Source organism: Misgurnus anguillicaudatus, chromosome 2 (genome assembly GCF_027580225.2).
Source record: "Misgurnus anguillicaudatus chromosome 2, ASM2758022v2, whole genome shotgun sequence".
In the NCBI taxonomy this organism is placed as follows: Eukaryota; Metazoa; Chordata; class Actinopteri; order Cypriniformes; family Cobitidae; genus Misgurnus; species Misgurnus anguillicaudatus.
The window spans coordinates 30890078-30909340 of NC_073338.2; the positions used below are offsets into that span (position 1 = coordinate 30890078).

The 19263-nt window shown below is 38.5% G+C and overlaps 1 protein-coding gene across 2 annotated transcripts in view; it reads left to right on the forward strand.

Moving 5' to 3' along the window:
• Nucleotides 1–356: 356 nt before the first annotated feature.
• Nucleotides 357–19263, forward strand: part of pbx1a (pre-B-cell leukemia homeobox 1a) — a 72340-nt gene continuing 53433 nt past the window's right edge. Inside the window, exons 1-2 of one of the 2 annotated variants that reach the window (XM_055202561.2) lie at nt 357–1310; nt 2765–2838. In XM_055202561.2, the coding sequence (XP_055058536.1) occupies nt 1126–1310; nt 2765–2838 (259 nt within the window). In that variant the 5' untranslated portion in view covers nt 357–1125. The remainder of the gene's footprint in view (nt 1311–2764; nt 2839–19263) is intronic. The other variant, XM_055202560.2, reaches the window with a different exon arrangement.

Sequence of the window (19263 nt, forward strand, 5' to 3'; positions counted from 1 at the left end):
AAAAAAAATATTTTTTGGTGAATGATACTTACTTCGTCCTCATTGTGATTAAATGTATGATTTACATTTATGCATTTAGCAGACAATTTTATCCAAAGCAACTTACAGTACACATTATATCAGTATGTGTGATCCTGAGTTCGAACCCATGTCCTTTGCGTTGCTAACACAACAGGATCATGTGTCACTTGTATATAGAGACGCCATGCGTTAATCAATATATATGTACAATGAATCCTTTGTATAAATCTCTTTACAAGCCCAGCCAGACCCATAAATGATTTAAAGCAAATGAAAATGAAGTGATGCTAATCTTTAATGACTTTATTCATTGACAGACTGAGATAAAATGGAGGTCCCGTCCCGGTTCAAAGTGGGGAAAGAATCAAAGCCCGATCCTTTGCGCGGAGCACCATTATTTATTTTCATGTTCAACCCCAATCCATCACAATGTTACCACCCTGTCCAGTCCCAGCGCTAACGCCACATCTTAAAGCTTATTACGGCGACCCACCTTCCTCGGAAATATGATTGACGTATCGCGGAAGAATAAGGGAGGGAACAACAGCGCGTTCTGGTCCAATCACGGGCGACCAGGCGGAGCCCCGTCGTGTGTATCAGTGTCGGTGGGCGTGTCTCACGTTCTGTGTCTGTGTTGGTGGGCGGTGCCTCTCGTTATGTGTCAGTATTGCCAGCAGCAGACCTGTGCGAAACAAAAGCACTTCTCTCCACACGTTTATCGCCTTCAAAGAGCGTCTCAAGCCCGTTCAGTTGCAAAGCTGTCAACGGAAACCAGGAGTTACGCGTCAGGGTCGCAGATTACGCGGGATTAGAGCAGCTCTTGTACAAAGTTGTCTTGGCTTTGGTGGCAAGAGCAGGAGTGGCTTGGTCCTAAAGCAGCTCTCCAGATCAGATTTCACCCAAACCAGCTGTGTGTGAGAGAGAGGGAGCTTTGCCTTTTCTCCCCTCTCCATGTTGTAAGCGAGCTCCAGAGATCCAGAAAGAAAAGGGGGAGTGACGGAGAGAGTTCAAGGGGTTCCTGAAGGAATTTGAATCTGAGATAGGCTATTCCATCTATCAGGCAAGCAAGAAAAAGTCCTCAGAGTCTAGAGAACAGCGGCAAGGATGGATGATCAACCCCGGTTGATGCACTCCTCTCACGGGGTGGGCATGGCCGGACACCCCGGCCTGGCGCAGCATATGCAGGATGGCACAGGAGGAGACGCCGATGGAAGGAAACAGGACATTGGAGACATATTGCAACAGATCATGACCATAACCGACCAAAGTCTGGACGAAGCACAGGCGAGGTGTGTATCTGTGAATTTATGCACGATATTTCTGTTATAACTTGGCAGAAACAGTGTTTTACAAGTCAGCTGGTATGTATTTTTTACGCGCTGCTCGAATAGCGCAAACTTTCCTCACGTCCTCCGTAAAACTTTTATTCAGGTGTAAAAATGCAAAACTGTATTTTTGCATCCACAGCCACTTTGACACAGTCGTGACTGTCTTACGTCCAGATGCACCATGTTGATTTCCAAATGCTCTGAATCTCGCAGGTTACAAATGAGAAAGCGCATTGATTCAGTGCCACATAGACTTAACCCACTACATGTTGCGGGTGGATCCAGTCCTGGTTTATTTATTGGACCGCAAGCACCCAAGGTCTAAACAAGGAAACAAATGCTACCGAGATTGCACGCTAAGAAATTTATAGTCTTAGGTGTTTGTCAGAAAGTCTATAATTGTGGTTTGAAAAAGCCTCCCTAGGCTGTAATATTATCTATGCGCTTTATTGTTTCTTAAAGAAAAACTGTAAACCTTATGCATTTTATATAACCGATGCATGTATAATTTCGGTGAGAAATTACAAAAAGGTTGTTGTTAACAGTTAGTTAATATATTAGCTAACATGAACTGACATGAACAATACTTCTACAGCAATTTTTATTCTTACTTCATGCTCATTTCTGCATTTACTAATACATTTTTTTTTAAATCAAGCATTGTAACATTAATTAATCCACCATGTACTAACATAACTAGTTGCATTGACATTAACAACATTAACAATAATTAATACATGTTGAAAAAGTATTGTTCATTGCTTGTTCACGTTATGCACTTATTTATATTTACTAATACAACCTTATTGTAAAGTGTTATTTCATATAAAACATAATTTGTAAATAAGATATTAAAAGCTAGTTAAAACATCACTTGACCCTGTAACCCAGCAGTTCCACAACACTAACAGAGCTAATAAATTATTTTCTGAAATGCAAATATTTATAGCCTACATTTCAGTTTTGAAACAGACTGGTTAATTGAAATTAAAAATGAATTTGTACTAGAAAGCCTTATGTAATATTTATGTTTATTAAATATATGTCTGTGTTGTTAATATTTATCTTTTTAATTTTTTTTTAACTCAATTTAGGAAGGCAAATAATCAACTTAAATAGAGTATTTCATAGTAATCTTCCTTTGCAGTCCACATTTTATGCTGCCAGTCATAATGCAAATTAAATGTCCCGACATCATTTTTTATGTAACGCATGCATTACTTGTAAAAATTGTTGCACAGTTTATAGCCATTGTCAGCTGTGCTCTATTACATACCATTTATAAAATGCTCAAAAGCATGTCTGCATCAGACCCACCAGATACTCCTTCTGCGCCTAATGTTTGTATTTTGACAGTTCTGACAGGTCATGGATTTTGACAACTTGGTATTTATTTTCTGTCTGTATTTTTTTAGGAAACATGCACTGAATTGTCACAGAATGAAGCCGGCTCTTTTCAATGTCCTGTGTGAAATTAAAGAAAAAACAGGTGGGTGTTTTATGATGTCTCCCATATTGAGAGTTAAAGCACAGAAAGTTTAAAGAAAGTACTTTTCTGCTTTGTTCAAATCCATCACATTAGGCTGAATATTGAATATGGATTTTTTTTACAGAGCTTTTTGGTACAGTGATTTATTGTGTGTCTTATGAGAATGTGCGTTATTAGATATTTAGATAGGACAATTCAAAATTAAAGTCAGGAATGCATTGTGTCAACGTTTAAAATCTAACAATATTAACACAAAAATTCGTGCTGTTCAAATATTCTTTAATTTAGACCGAACATTCAGATTCCTTGAATAGATAGCTAAGGTTATTTTGTATGATAGAGTTATAATTTGTGCAGCTGTGCATAAACGTATTATTTTATACAGCATTGTACATTGCAGCACCCTGCACTGAGCGTTATTGATTTGTCTTTTATCTTAGTTATGATTATAACTTAATATAAAAATGCATGCTTTTGTTATGCCTTGCATTTTTTAACCGTTCAGCTTTTCCTCATGCCAAGATCTTAATGTCTTAAATATGGTTTTGATAAATGCATCTGAGTTTTATAAACTCCACTGATTGCAACATAACTTTTTAGTTTTTTTCTGCTGTGCTGTCTGCCTAGATACAGATGCAAAATTGGTAATGGATAAGTTTAAAAGTTTTTGTTTCCTAAAATTTTTTAAAAGTCCACCAGATCTACTTCGGGTAAAATGAACATGCTGTTTTGATTATGCGATCATCCCGCAGTGAAGGTTTTCGAGAGCGGTACGATGAAAAACCGTTAATGAAATGACAAAGTAAAAGAAAAACACAACCCTATCATTCAAGTAATTAGCCCCAAAATGTAATTTACAAAGATTTCATTACTTGGAAGCTAAAGTTGGCTCTGTGCCTGAAAGGCTCTGCAGTCCCACTCTCCTCAGTAAAACTATGACCGTATGAAGAGGGTTTAGAAGGGCCACCATGTCAGCCATCAAAAGGGCCTCATGGCTCTAGGATCTCTCTCCTTCTTTTCCTCCGGTTGTTTAGCAAGGTTCTCCGAGGAGGAAAAGAGTTATGCCTGGCTCTTTTGAACTGCCTGGCGTCACCCCGGGTTCATTCAGAGTTCGTTTCTAAGATGAAGAACAAAGTAACTTGGACCTCTTCCTGGCTTTTGCTCCTGCTTCTCTTCCCACAGTTCCTGGCATCCAGGAACCTGCAAGGCTTTTGACTGAAAAGAGGAACTCTGTTAGATGCAGAGCATTCCAAATTCACTTTAGGTGATAAGATAGCGAGTACCTGAACCCGACAGCCTTTTTGTTGACAGATTACAGTTGTGGAAGCTTATTGTGTTGTCACTCTCCTTTACGTGAATTAGTTTGTTTGTTGTGGGAATGTCTTTGTTTTGTCTGTATTATCCACTTCATACCTCAGTGCACAATATGAGATGCCTCCTCTACACCTCATGTAGAGCTTTTGTTTGTACTTGAATGCACCTCCGGTGTATTTTTTTTTTGTGCGTGTGTTTGGGGGGGCTTTCATGGCTGTGCTGTGACTCTCTCAGGACTTCATTAGTAGCATCGGATCATTGAAATCAAACCTACTTATATTTGATCAGTGTTTGTATTAAAAATGAGCATGATGTCTAGTTTTTGTTAGTTCATTAGATATCAAAAAGTTTAGAAGTTCTGATGTAATTTTGCTGCTGTGGTAGGAAGTAAAAGGAAGGGAACTTGTCAAGTGAAACAGTGTTGTTTTCCTGTAAATATAGTTTATTTAAAGCTTCAAACATTTAGACCCAACCCTTTGCAAGCTATTGTGGGCTATTTTGGTAGATTTTAGAGTCCTGGCATGGGAATTGAGTTCTGAAGCACCCAACTTTCACAAGTTTTGATGCCTTTAAAGAGGATGCTATAGATAGCATGGTTGTGACTTAATTAAACAAAACATGAAAAAACACAAAAAATAGAAATAAAGATTCTCAAGAAGAAATTTAGTTTTTTATCGGTGGTAGTGTTTTGATAATTGCTGTAGCAGATTTAGTTTAGCAAACACCCTTTGTCCCTTTAAGCTTGATTGAAAAGGTCCTTGTACATTATAATTCTACATGCGCTCTTCTACAGAATTAGCTGTGAGCTCTATCTCGGTTTTCCTCTGTGTCTCCTTAACGTAAGGGTGTAATTTCACACTGCGCAGACAGATACCACTAAAAATCCGCCACTGCCTCAGAGAAAATGGCTCAAAACCTCCGTCGTGACATTTACTGCAAATGTGCTGAGTGCTAGAATGCCCAAACGAGAGCAGCCACCAATTTTATCAGGCCCTTTTAAATGTTTTCCTTTTTTAATAAAAAGTCAGCCCCTTTTACGGTTTTACGTTGTCGCAGCCGTAGAGTCCCAGGTGGATTACAGAAAAGCGAGGTTATTAAATCCGTAGCCGGTCTGTTTTGTCGAAATGGCATAGCGTGCTGTGGAACTGTGGTGCCTTAGCTTTCATAACAGACCGTGGGGGTCATGTGTCTCGGTGAAACGCTGGCTCCTTGTCTTATAAAATTCACCTTTTCAACTCACAGTAGGAAAACGTCGAATTTTTAGATCAACTGGCTAGTCACCTCTTGCCTACTGCTTTAAGCGCAACTCGTAATTCCTATTTGGACGCAACTGGCTTTCTTTGACAGGAATAATACATTCTCAGCGTGCTAACATATTTTATCTGTGAGAGCGTGGAATGACTCGGCTCGTGTAATTCTTTGTAACCTATGGTCGCCTCGCAGAGATTGACGCGGCTGCGAGTTGCCCGGCGCACCACGTGTTGTGTGTTAGTGGCGTAAGCGTGTTGACAGCCGTGCGGGAGGATGAGCCGTCCCTGGCAAGCAGCTGACAAGCGGGGCAGTGCGGTGTGCCAGCAGCGGACAGAGCAGACCTGAACTCCTGACCTCATTGTGTATTTTTACACAGGCCCTGACCGAGCTAACATGGCACAGGCCGGCGTGCGAGTATAAACAAGCATGGTGCTGTTCTGCGGCTCACGGAACGGGACGCAATAACGGGGTGGGGGCTTTGAAACAAGACTGCAAGCGTTTCAGATTATTTAAAGCGTTTGTGTACTTGTGTGTAGTTCTTGGAAATGTGAAGCCTCTGTGTGTGTAAATTCAGTGAACTGGCACTTACAGATGGACGTTTATGGAAAGCTTGACATTAACTTGGATGTTTGTGGGTATCAGGTTGCAGACCTGTGCTCCGCTTTACCCTTGGGGCCTTCATCAGGGCTGTTTCACATGGACATACATTTGCCCTCTGGTAAAGAGAGCTTTTAAAAAAATAAACTAAATTTAACCTTGACATGAACTTGCTGGATCTTAAATCATGGTCAGTTTTAAATGTGATACAGAGTGGAAACATTTCCTGCGTTTGGTAGTTCAGTTACACTGTTAAGCGAATGAATAGGAAGTTAATTTATGGTAGCGTTCAGCAAATTATACATTTTGGTAAGTGGGTTGCAAATATGGAGCTCTTTGACATGCCGCTATCATCTAACCTGACACATGCACACACAAAGAACCATGTATTTGCTTGTATCTCATGCCGGATGAGTGATACAACCTCATATGTATCTCCACCCTTGTTTCAACCTAATGATTAATTACCTCTAACAAGCCTTAGCTGCAGAATTCCTACATAAACAGCCAACAAATATCTGCCTTTCTTTCATGTATTCAATTTAACTCTTGTTTAGTGATTTTCACAATATGGCATTTTGCAAAACTGCTATACATATTAGTAGAGACATAAAGAAAAGCAAAAAAATATGAAAAATATACATAAATAATATGTGCTAATTATGCATGTTTTTCATAAGATGTGCATTAGCAATACTTACTGTGAAAATAATAATTGGTAACACTTTGCAATAAGGTTGTATTTGTTTACATTAGTAAATGCATTAGCTAACACAAACAAACAATAAGCAATAACGTTTTTTAGTATTAATCTTTGGTAATGTTTGTTAATGCCAACACTTCATTTTCGTTTATTGTGCATGTAATAATGAAAAAAAAGATTTTAAGTAAATGCTGAAATTAACATAAACTTATAAATAAATGCTGTTGCAGTAAATGCTGCAGATACATTGCATATTGTTAGTTCATGTTAGCTAAAGCATTAACTAATGTTAACAAATAGTCTTTTTGTAAAGTGTTACTTATCTGTAGGTTTGGGAATTTGCTTTTGCAAGGGAATGGTGATCGTTCCGTAATCTAACCGTTCATAGTATATGTATGCGTATCAACTTTTGATTTGTTTTAGAGATACTAACTGTAAAAATAATGGTCATTTCAATTGCAATCATTTCTAAATAGAAGGATGACTGAATAGATGGTAATAGAAACCAATAAGCATCAGAAAAATAATTTTATATGAAAGCTTCTACCTACCTAAGTGCTTTTTAAAAAGTGCATTAAGATATAACGATATATACTTTTCCGAGACTATGATACATTTAGTCAATTAAAATGACCGCTATTATATTAAACTACATTATATGCTGTTGTAGCTTACATAGCGATTACAATATAAAAGTGTATTTTAAAACATTACACTTGTTGGCTTATTGTTTACTTTGGAGTGCCGTAATCAGGGCGGTAACGATAAATCACGTGTCCCATTAAAAAGACCTGTTTAAAATCGATTCTGAATTGCAAGGCTGCGATTCTGTGTTTCATGTGCAGCTTGTGCGTGTACTATGCCGTTTTGGTCAGTAAGAAGTCCTTATTAATCTAAAATCATTATGAGTCGGAGTCGTTTATAAACTGCATTTAAAAAAGCAACACTCGTTAAACAAAATCATTCAAAAAATTCATTATAATCATGAAAATACCTGAAACAAGAAGACCGGCGATATAAATATTTTCTAGACATTTCCTAGAATAGCGTTTGTAATGCTACTTTTTCTGTGGCACAATTGGACTTTCTGCACAAGAGCGCCCTCTGGCTTTTGCATGTGGCGGCATTTCACCATAATTCATTCAAATTTATTCATTGAGAAAACGCGCATTTGCACGATTAATCGTTACAGCCCTAGCTGTAATATATATATTATTTTACATAGATTTAACTTCAATAGAAGAGCTCAGATGCAAAAACTGTTACACGCCACCTCCGTCCAATAATGATTTTAACCAAATAACCATATACGTTCATCAAATACTTTAGCTTTAAATCCACTTAATCTTGGGCTTAGGTCTTTTTCAAATACTGGTTTGTTGGCAGAATCCATCAAGAGTCTGAATGCTCATTTGCAAGAAAACATGTCAGATGGATTTAGATGGTTTTGCATCTAATCTCTTAAAATTTCTGCGTGGCACATTATTTGTAAGCAGGTGAGATATCTCACAGGGTGAGATGTGAAGAAATATTGTGTTTGCTATGGCTACACGAGGGGAGTCTCTCCTCCTGTTTTATTTGGATCGTGATTGCTAATCATACTTGGGGCCGTTGGAACGGACATGCCTCAGTAGCAGCATAATGTTTCCTGTGTGTTTCTGTTATTACCCGGCTTCAAGTCTAAACTCACTCGCAATTAGAGCTCTTTATAAATTATGCAAATGATGACTGGCGTAATTGAGACATGTTAATCATGTTTTAAGAGCCTAATTACAGAAATGTATAACGGAGGTGGGAGTCTCTAATTAGCTCTGATAACAGGTTGCCCATGTGAAAAGTGTTTTCTGTGTTGAAGGCGACGGTCAATGAAGAAACCAAAACCAGCATGTTGTGAAGTTATTATTGACGTGGCAAAGGTGCGCTTGGAACAGTGTTTAAATGTAGATGAAAGCAGAGACTTTAAACTGCTGACCAACACGGTGTTAATATAGTTGTAAATTGCTTTGGATTTTGCGGTAAGCATATAGTATTCGATTTTTGTCAGCCTCTTCACATGATAAGAGGTAACCCCCTTCCCTTTTTTGGTTAATGTTGTTAGCTAGTTATTTTAATACAACTGTGACCATATTATGCAGATTTGATTAACTTTTGTTTTAAATTTACTAAGTGAAATGCAGCTGATTTTAAATGTACAGGTACACTGTAAAAAAATTAGCTGTAATTATGCAGCTGGTTGCCAGTAACTTACTGTAGAAGATAAAGACTGAAAATGTTTCATGTTCATTTAACTTTAAACAAACTGTTGCCAGTAAATGACATAAATGTAAAATCTAAGTTACTGGCAACCAGCTGCCAGTAATACTGTAATTTATACAGATTTTTTTACAGTGTAGTTTGGTTTTTGGTTTAAATTTTATTTATATATTTATATAAATATTTATATAAATTTATATATTATATATTTATATTATATTTATTTACAGTATATAGTATTTAGAGTGTATTCTAAGCTTTTTATTCTTTTAAAACATCTTTTAGCCTTTATTAGTTCATTTAAAATCCTGCAGTGTGACAAATAATTTTTTGAAAGCGCAAACATTTGAGCTCATAAATGCTGCATGCATGATAATTATAAAAGAATGATCAAGATGCTGCTTTTCGCATGATACGAAGCAGATGTCATATCATATTGTACCAAAATGAATTGTTTGCCATTGTTTGTCTTATGAAAAGGGACAGTGATAGAAATGGTCATTTCCTCTCTAAAGATTTGAATGCATCTAAAGCGCATAAAGGCACCACAGCAGCACTGTCCGGTTCGGATATCTGCAGCATCAGTATCAACCATTCTGCAAACCGAGATTTGTTCATAGTTGTTTGACAGATATCATATTCAGAGCCATTACAGTGAAAACATCTACTCACTTATTGGATTAAAAATTGCTTTAGAGAGGAAATTTGCTTGCAGATGCGATGGAGCTTTTTCTGTCTGATATGAGTCTGTGGTGCAGTTTGTAGCCCGATGTAAAAAACCGAATTACAGTAAAAGGCTCTGCAGATGCTGTTATTGTCTCTGTGGAGTCAGTCTCAGCCCCTCAGCGGTGCAGTCAATGGCTGTGATCTATATAACAGCATTAGAGCTCTATCTGCCATTTCCACACAGTCAAAATCCTCATTGTTACAAACACATTTCAATTCATTCATTTCCTTACGTGCCTTAAGTGTAAAAGGCGGGCCTGTTTCCAGCTATGGTTGCCATACCAACACACCGGGAGTTCATTTAGTTTAATTCAAAGGCCGCGAATTGCCGTTTGCCCGCGTCCCGCTGTTTGATTTCGACGACAGCAGTGGCAGCCGCGGAACACATAAAAGCCCCCCCATATTCCCCCTAGCCATCACCCCCACCCACACACTTTTCCCCCGCCGCTGTGAACAGTCAAACACGGACTGGCGAGCGCCCCTTCCCAACTCGACTTAGTAAAAATGACACAAATTAATATATGCTACTTAAACCAGACCAAGATTAATGGCTGGCTTTCGCTGCAGTTTAGGAACACTGTCACTCGACGCGCGCGCTCATTGGACGAGATCAACACTGATCAATCCGCCGTTGCGTTAAGGGAAATGGCAAGAAAGAGCTGGGAAGCCCGAAATAATGAAATTTTATTGTTTTTATTTCACATATCGGGTATTAGAGTAATAAAATGACACCGATATCTTTTACCTTTGCTTGATTTCACCAAAGAATTTGAGTGTTGCCTCAGCCATGTTTTAGTACTCGAGGCGATATCTCAACAGGGAAGTGCATTTTCATATTCATTCCATATACTTACTCCAAATGATGTGATATACAGAGTCTTCTGGGGAAGAGGCATGTTGCCTGAGTGGTTTAGCATGTAATGAATGTTTCTAATGCAGATTAATGTAATGCTATTGGCATGGTGTGGCTCTGCTAAAGATCCCCTCCACTCTCCTTAATCAGTGGGGGTTAGATGTTAAGAGTGGGTGAGGAGATGGCGTCGGGGGGGATACGGGAGGACGTGTGTCGTTATGTGAAGGTAACACATAGCTACGAGTAGCTCTCTTGCCGTGAAATATTCTAATGTATGCTAATGAAGCTGGCGCTGCCGTGAGAAACAAAAGGGCTGGCTATGAGCCTGCGTAACCCCCTTGGTGAACACATACACGAGTACACACATTTTCTCTCTGTGAGATTGAGGGAGAGAAATGATAAATTAAGCCAGCGCACTCGGCGTGTGGTATCTGCAAAACTTTGTAGTATTAAAACAGTTTTTGGTCTCAGCGTAGATTAAATAATATATTGTGCCTGATTGAAGAACAATGACTAAACGGCAGTTCTTTTACATATTATCTTCATAATATTTACATTTTTATTTGTAAACTCACAGTTAATTTGCTATGCCCTAGTTTACGCACTTTCATACATCATTTTGAGTTAAAGCTAAAGTGTTTTTTCTGCGCTACTTGTATAAATAATTGAACAGAACAAATAATAGTTGGTGCGAACAAAAAGTGCAATTACGCCACTTCGTACGCATTTTTTTTTTGGGAAGTATCCACCAACAAATTATTGTTTGCATATTAATCTGGGCAAGATTTTAATACACTTAGCTTTAAAGCCGCAGCAGATACGAGTTTGAATTCGTCCGAATGCGTGCCGGGCTGCAGAGGAACCGAGCATGCAGGGAGGTACGAGGAGGTGGATTTGGATCGCTTCCCAACATGGTGGCCAGTGAGAGCGTAGGTAGCTTTTAGCACAGCGGGGTGAGAAGCAGGAGCTTTAGCAGGGGTCAGTGCTCACCACGGCCGCCTGGCAACACCACACACACACCGAGGAACCGTGACACACTCTGCCCTCAATGCTGACGGAGGTTTAATCGAGGGGAAACACAGAAACCCATCATGTGGCAAGGAATTCAAGGTCTTGCAATTGCTTGGTGGGCATCCCCTTGCAAAACCATGTTAGAAAATTTCAATAAAGGTAATTTAGTGCGTTTTTGATAGAACTGTATAGGTAGGTGTTAATTATTTCCTTCATGCCGAATGCAAAATAATTAATATTGGTTGACTTTGAGGACGCAGGTCTCACATCTTTTGGCTAATTGCGTGTTTGACATTATAGTTCGTTTCTAAACCGAGAAGCTATTTGTACAGTGCATGCTTGTTTTTCCTGTACATCCCCCTAGACACACACACATACACTTTCTATTCCTTCTGTCTACCAGTTTGCCTTTGGCAGTGTTAGTTATGGACAGTTAACTCCTGGAATCCTATTAATGACTGTCATTTTCTTTTTTTTTGCCTTTTGCATAATCATCATTGTGCTCTGCTACATAAACACTTTTAGCAGTTCTTGTCCAAGTCTTCCGTCGCTAAGAGCACAAGCGGAAACATGGGTGGCAGGTGTGTGTATGTGTGTGTGCGTTTGGGGAGCTGGGGAGGAAGAAGGCCGTTCTAGTGATATATTACATTTCAAGACTCCTGCCAGAAAAAGGAACAGTGAGATGTCAAGGCATGTGCAGGAGAGTTTACCTCGACCCGAAGCTAAACCTCCACCATCGAGCCTTTATCGACTGGATGGCTCTCATCGAAAGGCTTGTGCCGTCACACCACCTGGTGACATTGTGTACTCTACCACACTGACTGTCTTTTCGAAGGCTGGGGTTCTGTGCTGTGCTATGAATAACTAGTGTGCGCATCAAGTTTAAAGGACTTTGACACACAGTGTGAATAATAAGACAGTGAAATTTGGCTATATTATTATTGGCTGCTTAGACACTTATACACACTTTTGAAACCATGACCTAGCTGTTAGTGCAAATTTGACAATATTTTGGTACACTCCTAAAACTAATGTGTTAAAATTACACATCTTGTGTTTAGTTAAGGACAACACATCTAATGTTGTCCTTAACTTAAAGGAATAGTCCATTTTCTTAAAAGAAAAATCCAGATAATTTTTCTCACCACCATGTCATCCAAAATGTTAATGTCTTTCTTTGTTCAGTCAAGAAGCAAATTATGTTTTTTGAGGAAAACATTGCAGGATTTTTCTCATTTTAATGGACTTTAATGGACACCAACACTTAACACTTAACTCAACACGTAACAGTTTTTTTCAACAGTTTCAAAGAACTATAAACGATCACAAACAAGGCATAAGGGTCTTATCTAGCGAAACAATTGTCATTTTTGACAATAAAAATAACAAATATACACTTTTAAACCACAACTTTTCATCTAGGTCCGGTCCAGCGCGACCTTACGTAAATGCGTAGTGACGTAGGGAGGTCACGTGTTACATATATAAAACGCACATTTGCGGACCCTTGTAAACAATAAACTGACACAAAGACATTAATTAGTATCATTCCACATACAACAACGTCGGAACGGTCCTCTTTCAACACACTTGTAAACACTGGGACGGAGTTTCGCGTTCGTCCTCTGTGACCTCTTGACGCATTGACGTATTGCGTAAGTTCACGCTGACGCTTTCAGGACGGGATCTAGACGAGAAGTTGTGCTTTAAGGGTGTATATTTGATATTTTTATTGTCAAAAATGACAATCGTATCGCTAGACAAGACCCTTATGCCTCTTTTGGGATCGTTTAGAGTCCTTTGAAACTCCGTTGAAAAAAACTGTTAAGTGTTGAGTTAAGTGTTAAGTGGTGGTGTCCATTAAAGTCCATTAAAATGAGAAAAATCCTGCAATGTTTTCCTCAAAAAACATTCTTTGTTCAGTCCAGAAGAAATTAAGACATCAACATTTTGGATGACATGGTGATGAGTAAATTATCTGGATTTTTCTTTTAAGAAAAAGGAATATTCCTTTAATGCATCTCTGTGTAATTTTTAGAACAACACACTTTTGTTTTAACACATCTTGTGTTGTCCCTTTCATTTATTTAAACACAGAATCAACACGAAATGACACATAATGTGTTAAATAGGAAGGATAACACAAAACAATGTGTTAAAATTAACACATCCTTTCTTAGAGTGTAGACTAGATCCAATACCATTAAGTATTTGTTGATTTCAACCTGATTTAACAGGATCTGGTTGTAATGTGGCTAGTTTGTATGAATGCATACAAATCATACAAAAAGTACAGTAATTAAAAAAGTAAGAATTAAGCTACACCACTAAACCTAACGTCACTGGACTGAAAGCAGATTGTACATTTTTGTAAAAATTAGATGCAGATTAGCCACCTTGTAAGTTTTGAAATTCCATCAGTTTGTTTTGGATGATTCCCAGTATCAGTGTGACAAAATCCAATTTACAAATTTTCGGCAAAATCAATTATGCTTTTAAACCCTCACATTCTCTTTTTAATGTCTAAAAAGCTGACATTAAAGGGATACTCCTGCCAAATATCAAAATTACCCTATGATTTACTCACCCTCAAGCAATCCGAGATACATATGTCCATCATCTTTCAGACGAGCACATTTGGAGTTATTTTAGTAAATGTCCTTGCTTTCCAATCTTTATAATGGTAGAAAACAGGGACCAGGGAACAACTTCTGACTTTAAACCCCAAAAAAGAGCATTCATCTTTCACAGAGGCTCCAATGGGTTAATAAAGGTCTTCTGTGGGTAATATGTGCCGTTGTGTAAAAAAAAAATTCATATTTGAAACTTGTAATAACTAGCTTACGGTAACGGTGCCATCTTGGACTCACATGGTTCATGCGAGAGTTTAAAGGATTAGTCAATTTTCTTAAAAAATCCAGATAATTTACTCACCACCATGTCATCCAAAATGTTGATGTCTTTCTTTGTTCAGTCCAGAAGAAATTATGTTTTTTGAGGAAAACATTCCAAGATTTTTCTCATTTTAATGGACTTTATTGAACCCCAACACTTAACAGTTTTAACGCAGTTTAAAATTGCGGTTTCAACAGAGTTTCAAAGAACTCTAAACGATCCCAAACGAGGCATAAGGGTCTTATCTAGCGAAACGATTGTCATTTTTGGCAAGAAAAATATGCACTTTTAAACCACAACTTTTCTTCTTCCTACGGCTGTGTCACGAGCCAGCGCGACCTCACGTAATTGCGTAATGACGTCGAAAGATCACGTGTTACATATGAAACGCACATTTGCGGACCATTTTAAACAATAAACTGACACAAAGACATTAATTTGTATTATACGACATACAACAATGTAGGAACGGTCCTCTTTCAACACACTTGTAAACACTGAGGCGTGGTTTCGCATACGTCTTCCGTGACCTTTTGATGTGATGACGTATTACGTGAGGTCGCGCTGGCATGTCACAGGACCGGAGGAAGAAGAGATGTTAGGGTTTAAAAGGGCATATTTTTAATTTTTCTTGCCAAAAATTGCAAAAAAATTTTGCTAGATAAGACTCCTCGTTTGAGATTGTTTAGAGTCCTTTGAAACTGCAATTTTTAAACTGCATTAAAACTGTTAAAGGCGCAAAAGAGGATGTTTCCGCCGACTGAGAATCCAAAGACCGTTACTGAGTTTTTTAAATAAGCGCATGCGCAAGAACAGCCTCCCTCCTTCACAGCTCATATCTAGGAAACGCCTTCCATAACTCGTGCACGAGTATTTGAACACGAGTGTTTGTTTACCACTGGCATATGCTGTGTCGCGTCAGTGGATTCATTATGTGAAAAGATATGATAATAAACACATAAGACGTAAAGTTAGATCAGTCGACGCTACTCCCATTTCAACTAGCGTGTAGCAGCCTGGTCACTTACAACTACAGTACAAGAACAACGTCGATATACCTGAATAACAGTACAACAATAATTATTCCACAAAGAAAGAATAATCACTGTTACCTGTCGAAGAGAATTTTTGCGACCTGCGCGTCTGACACCTCTCTGTTCCTTCATTGCTCTCCAGTGTTGAAATGTTTCTCCAATAACGACTCTGGTTAGATAACATTCTTCTGACAATTTTCTCCTCTTCTCAGCGACTTAAAAACTCTTTCTTTTGCGTCCTCCTTCGGGTTTCTTCTCTTCCATGGTGCAGATTCGAGGAGGAAAGCAGGAGCGAAAATGAAAACAAACCGAAACTTAAGACGGATTTTTATGCGCTATGCGCATGCGTCACTCGTGTAACGTTACTGGAGCGCGCACGTCTCTCCCAAGAAACGTAATGGCAGTGATTGACAAGCCAGAGGGCCAATGACGATTGCGATGATTGCATCAACGATTGGCTGATGTTTATAAGGCCCTACCTTATGCACAGATGACATATATTAATTTTATTACTTTCAGTGCGCCTAATAAATAGTCTTTTATAATTTAGTAAAGACAGTTTCAGGTAACATTGCAAAAATGTATTAAACAAACATCCTCTTTTCCACCTTTAAGTATTGGGGTCCATTAAAGTACATTTTAAATGAGAAAAATCCTGGAATGTTTTCTTTAAAAAACATAATTTCTTCTCGACTGAACAAAGAAAGACATCAACATTTTGGATGACATGGTGGTGAGTAAATTATCTGGATTTTTTTAAGAAAATGGAATATTCCTTTAAGTGTAGTGAGCGTTTGTTGCCATGAGTACATTGCGCAGTGACTCTCGTGAATCACATGAATCTAAGATGGCATCGTTACCAGAAGCTAGTTATTATAGTTTATAAAGTTTAAAATATGGATATTTTCTTGCAATATCGCATCGATTACCCGCAAAGACTTTTATAACCCCTTGGAGCTGTGTGGATTCTGTGAAGGATGGAGGGCTTCAAAGTCAAAAGTTGTTCCCTGTTTTCTCCCATTATAAAATTGGAAAAGCAAGGGCATTTACCAAAATAACTCCAAACGTGTTTGTCTGAAAGATGATGGACATATGTATCCCGGATTGCTTGAGGGTGAGTACATCATTGGGTAATTTTGATATTTCCTTGGGGTATCGCTTTAATGTAAAGACCCAAACAGGTACAACAGCCCGGCAACTCCTGTTGCTGGCGTCCACTGTTCTTCCCCAGACAGCATCGCAAGCAGACACCTTCATATATCTGCATACACCTGCTTTCATTTGATTTTCTATTACCAGACCTCATAGCACATGTATTTCGGAAATCCTCCCCGATAAGGTGCTATTGATGAATTGATATCGGCGGAGGCAGCGGGGAGATAAAGCTGCACAGGTTAAGAGCTTTGTGGATAGTTTAACCTTGATATAACAGTTGTTTCAGTGAGGTTGATTTTCTCTCATCCATCTTCATCCATCAGAGCCGCACTGAAGTATGCAAATGAGCGCAGCGGATAGGCGCGTGCTGGCGTTAAATGGGCCGTTTCAAATGTGCAGTGTTCCGCGCTGACAGGGCGATACTCCTTACTGTCCAAATTTAGTGTGTCTTCACAGATATCCCCCCTCCACCTACCTGATAGTACCCCAAACGCACACACGCTTACGACGCCATTACTCCCCAACAGAATGGTGGAAACATGGCGCCTTATAAAATATTAATACAGACTTTTTTCTCACGCTGCCACATTCTTCTTCATATTCAAATGTGTCGGCATAAAGTATAAGACTAGTTGCCACACACACACACACACACACACACTGTGGATATCAAAGTACTGCTAGATTTTTATGTGTGTTTAAAATGAGCAAGGATGTCTTGACAGCAAATACGAGTACATTTTCAACAATTCTTCTGTTTCAGTGCCACACAAGCCAAGATAATCTATTCACACTAGCAGAATGTAATGAGTGTAAATGTTATTAGCTGTTTGTGAAATATGGCCGTGTAGGTTAATTTGAGAGTTAGGAGGTGTTCCAATTAAAATGCTTAATGTCCCAGAATAGCATGGTCACAGGACCACTAGAATTACACGAATGCAGAAAATAAAGTGTAAAAACATTATGTTTTTATTGCAAACCTGACATTAATCTGACACCTCTGGCTTCTTTGTTTACTTGCGCTTTGTTAAAGGGAGTAATGAAAACCAAATGAAATCAGTTATCTGTGAAACAATCTGCACAAAGTGAGTGGTTTTATTAGAAGTAAATGTTGAAATATTGCAGGCCAGCGTTCAGGTAGTGTTATTTCTCCGCAAGCTTTTATTTTGCAAATGTCCGTTACTGCCCGTATATTTTTATGGGACACTTTTTATTATCATGTTCATTGTGTTTAACGTGTGTCGTATGTCAGCTGATAGAGCATGTTATAGTGCTAGCAATGCCAATGGGTTTGATTCCAAAGGAGCAGATGTATGGATAAAATCCGAATGGACCAAAAGTCACTTTTTTTATAAAATCTCTTGATGATTCTTTAAGGCTTTGCATCTAATGAACCACAGACCACTTTGTATGTAAGTTGTAAAAATATCACTTCTGCATTGTCCTTTCATAATTGTTGTTAGTTTGTAAGGGGGCGTAGACTTCAGCTGTTTGTAAATTTGGCCTCCTTTGAGATGTCAGCAAGATATTATTTTTATATAGGAGGTGCTTATGGTTTATAGCAGCTATTACGATCCATTGTGCGATTTCAGTAACCAGTCATTCAAAACAATGAATCTTGAATACAGTGTTAGCCTCTTCATAAGCTGTCAGCCGTCCACTCACTGTATTGCCCTAGGAGGGTTGAAATAAGCCAACTGGGCGGATCCTAGTCAGGACTGATGGATCTCTATGCCAATCAGGCTTCGGTGTGGAGGGAATCAATGTAACAAGCCTGGGAAATCTGCCATGTAGACCTAACCACAACTGGCCTCCACTAAAAAAGGCCATTAACATTAATGAAGTATGGTTTTAAAACTTCTTCAGCAATCAAGCCCGATAGGATTTCTGAAATGAATGGCCTGCCATTAAGAATCATGATTATCATTAGCAAGGTCCACACGATAGATCGGTGATCATTCAAAGGCTTTGAATACCATTTCCTTTGGTACTATTCTGATAGATATTTTTAATCTTTCTTACTATTGCAACTATTTAGGTGAAAAGTTTAATGCACATTTGTGATTTTCTAACTATTAAGGGATTATTGTGCTATATGCAACTAAGAGAAATACAATTTTTAAGCTGGCACAAATGTTAAAGTTTTAACACCGTTTTTTAGCGATAGTAGTGTTTTAGTATTGACCTTAACTAGCCTGTGTTTTCCCATGCTACCTTGCGCGCAAATGTATTCAGGCTGCAAGTCTAACATGGAAACCATGGACCTATTATTACCCCTGAAATAGGGAACCAATCACAGAACGGAGAGGGGGCAGCAAGACGATGACAACGTCTTTGCGACACACCGAAGCAGTTTTGTTTATCCAACACTGCAGCAGACGCAAAGTTATTTTTCAATGCAGCCTTAGTGTTCGAAGTAGCTTTGAATGCAAGTTTATTTAAAAAAAAAAGAGCAACTTTGGTGTTAAACAATTTCATATCCAAGAAGGATGTTTGGATATGGCAAGACATGATAGCCACGGAGTTTTATAGGACCAACCTGCTAGGCATCGTCGTCGATGAAGTCCATTTAACTTATAAATCGTAATTGGTATTTATTAATATCATATTGTCATTATGCCTGTAGTCTACTT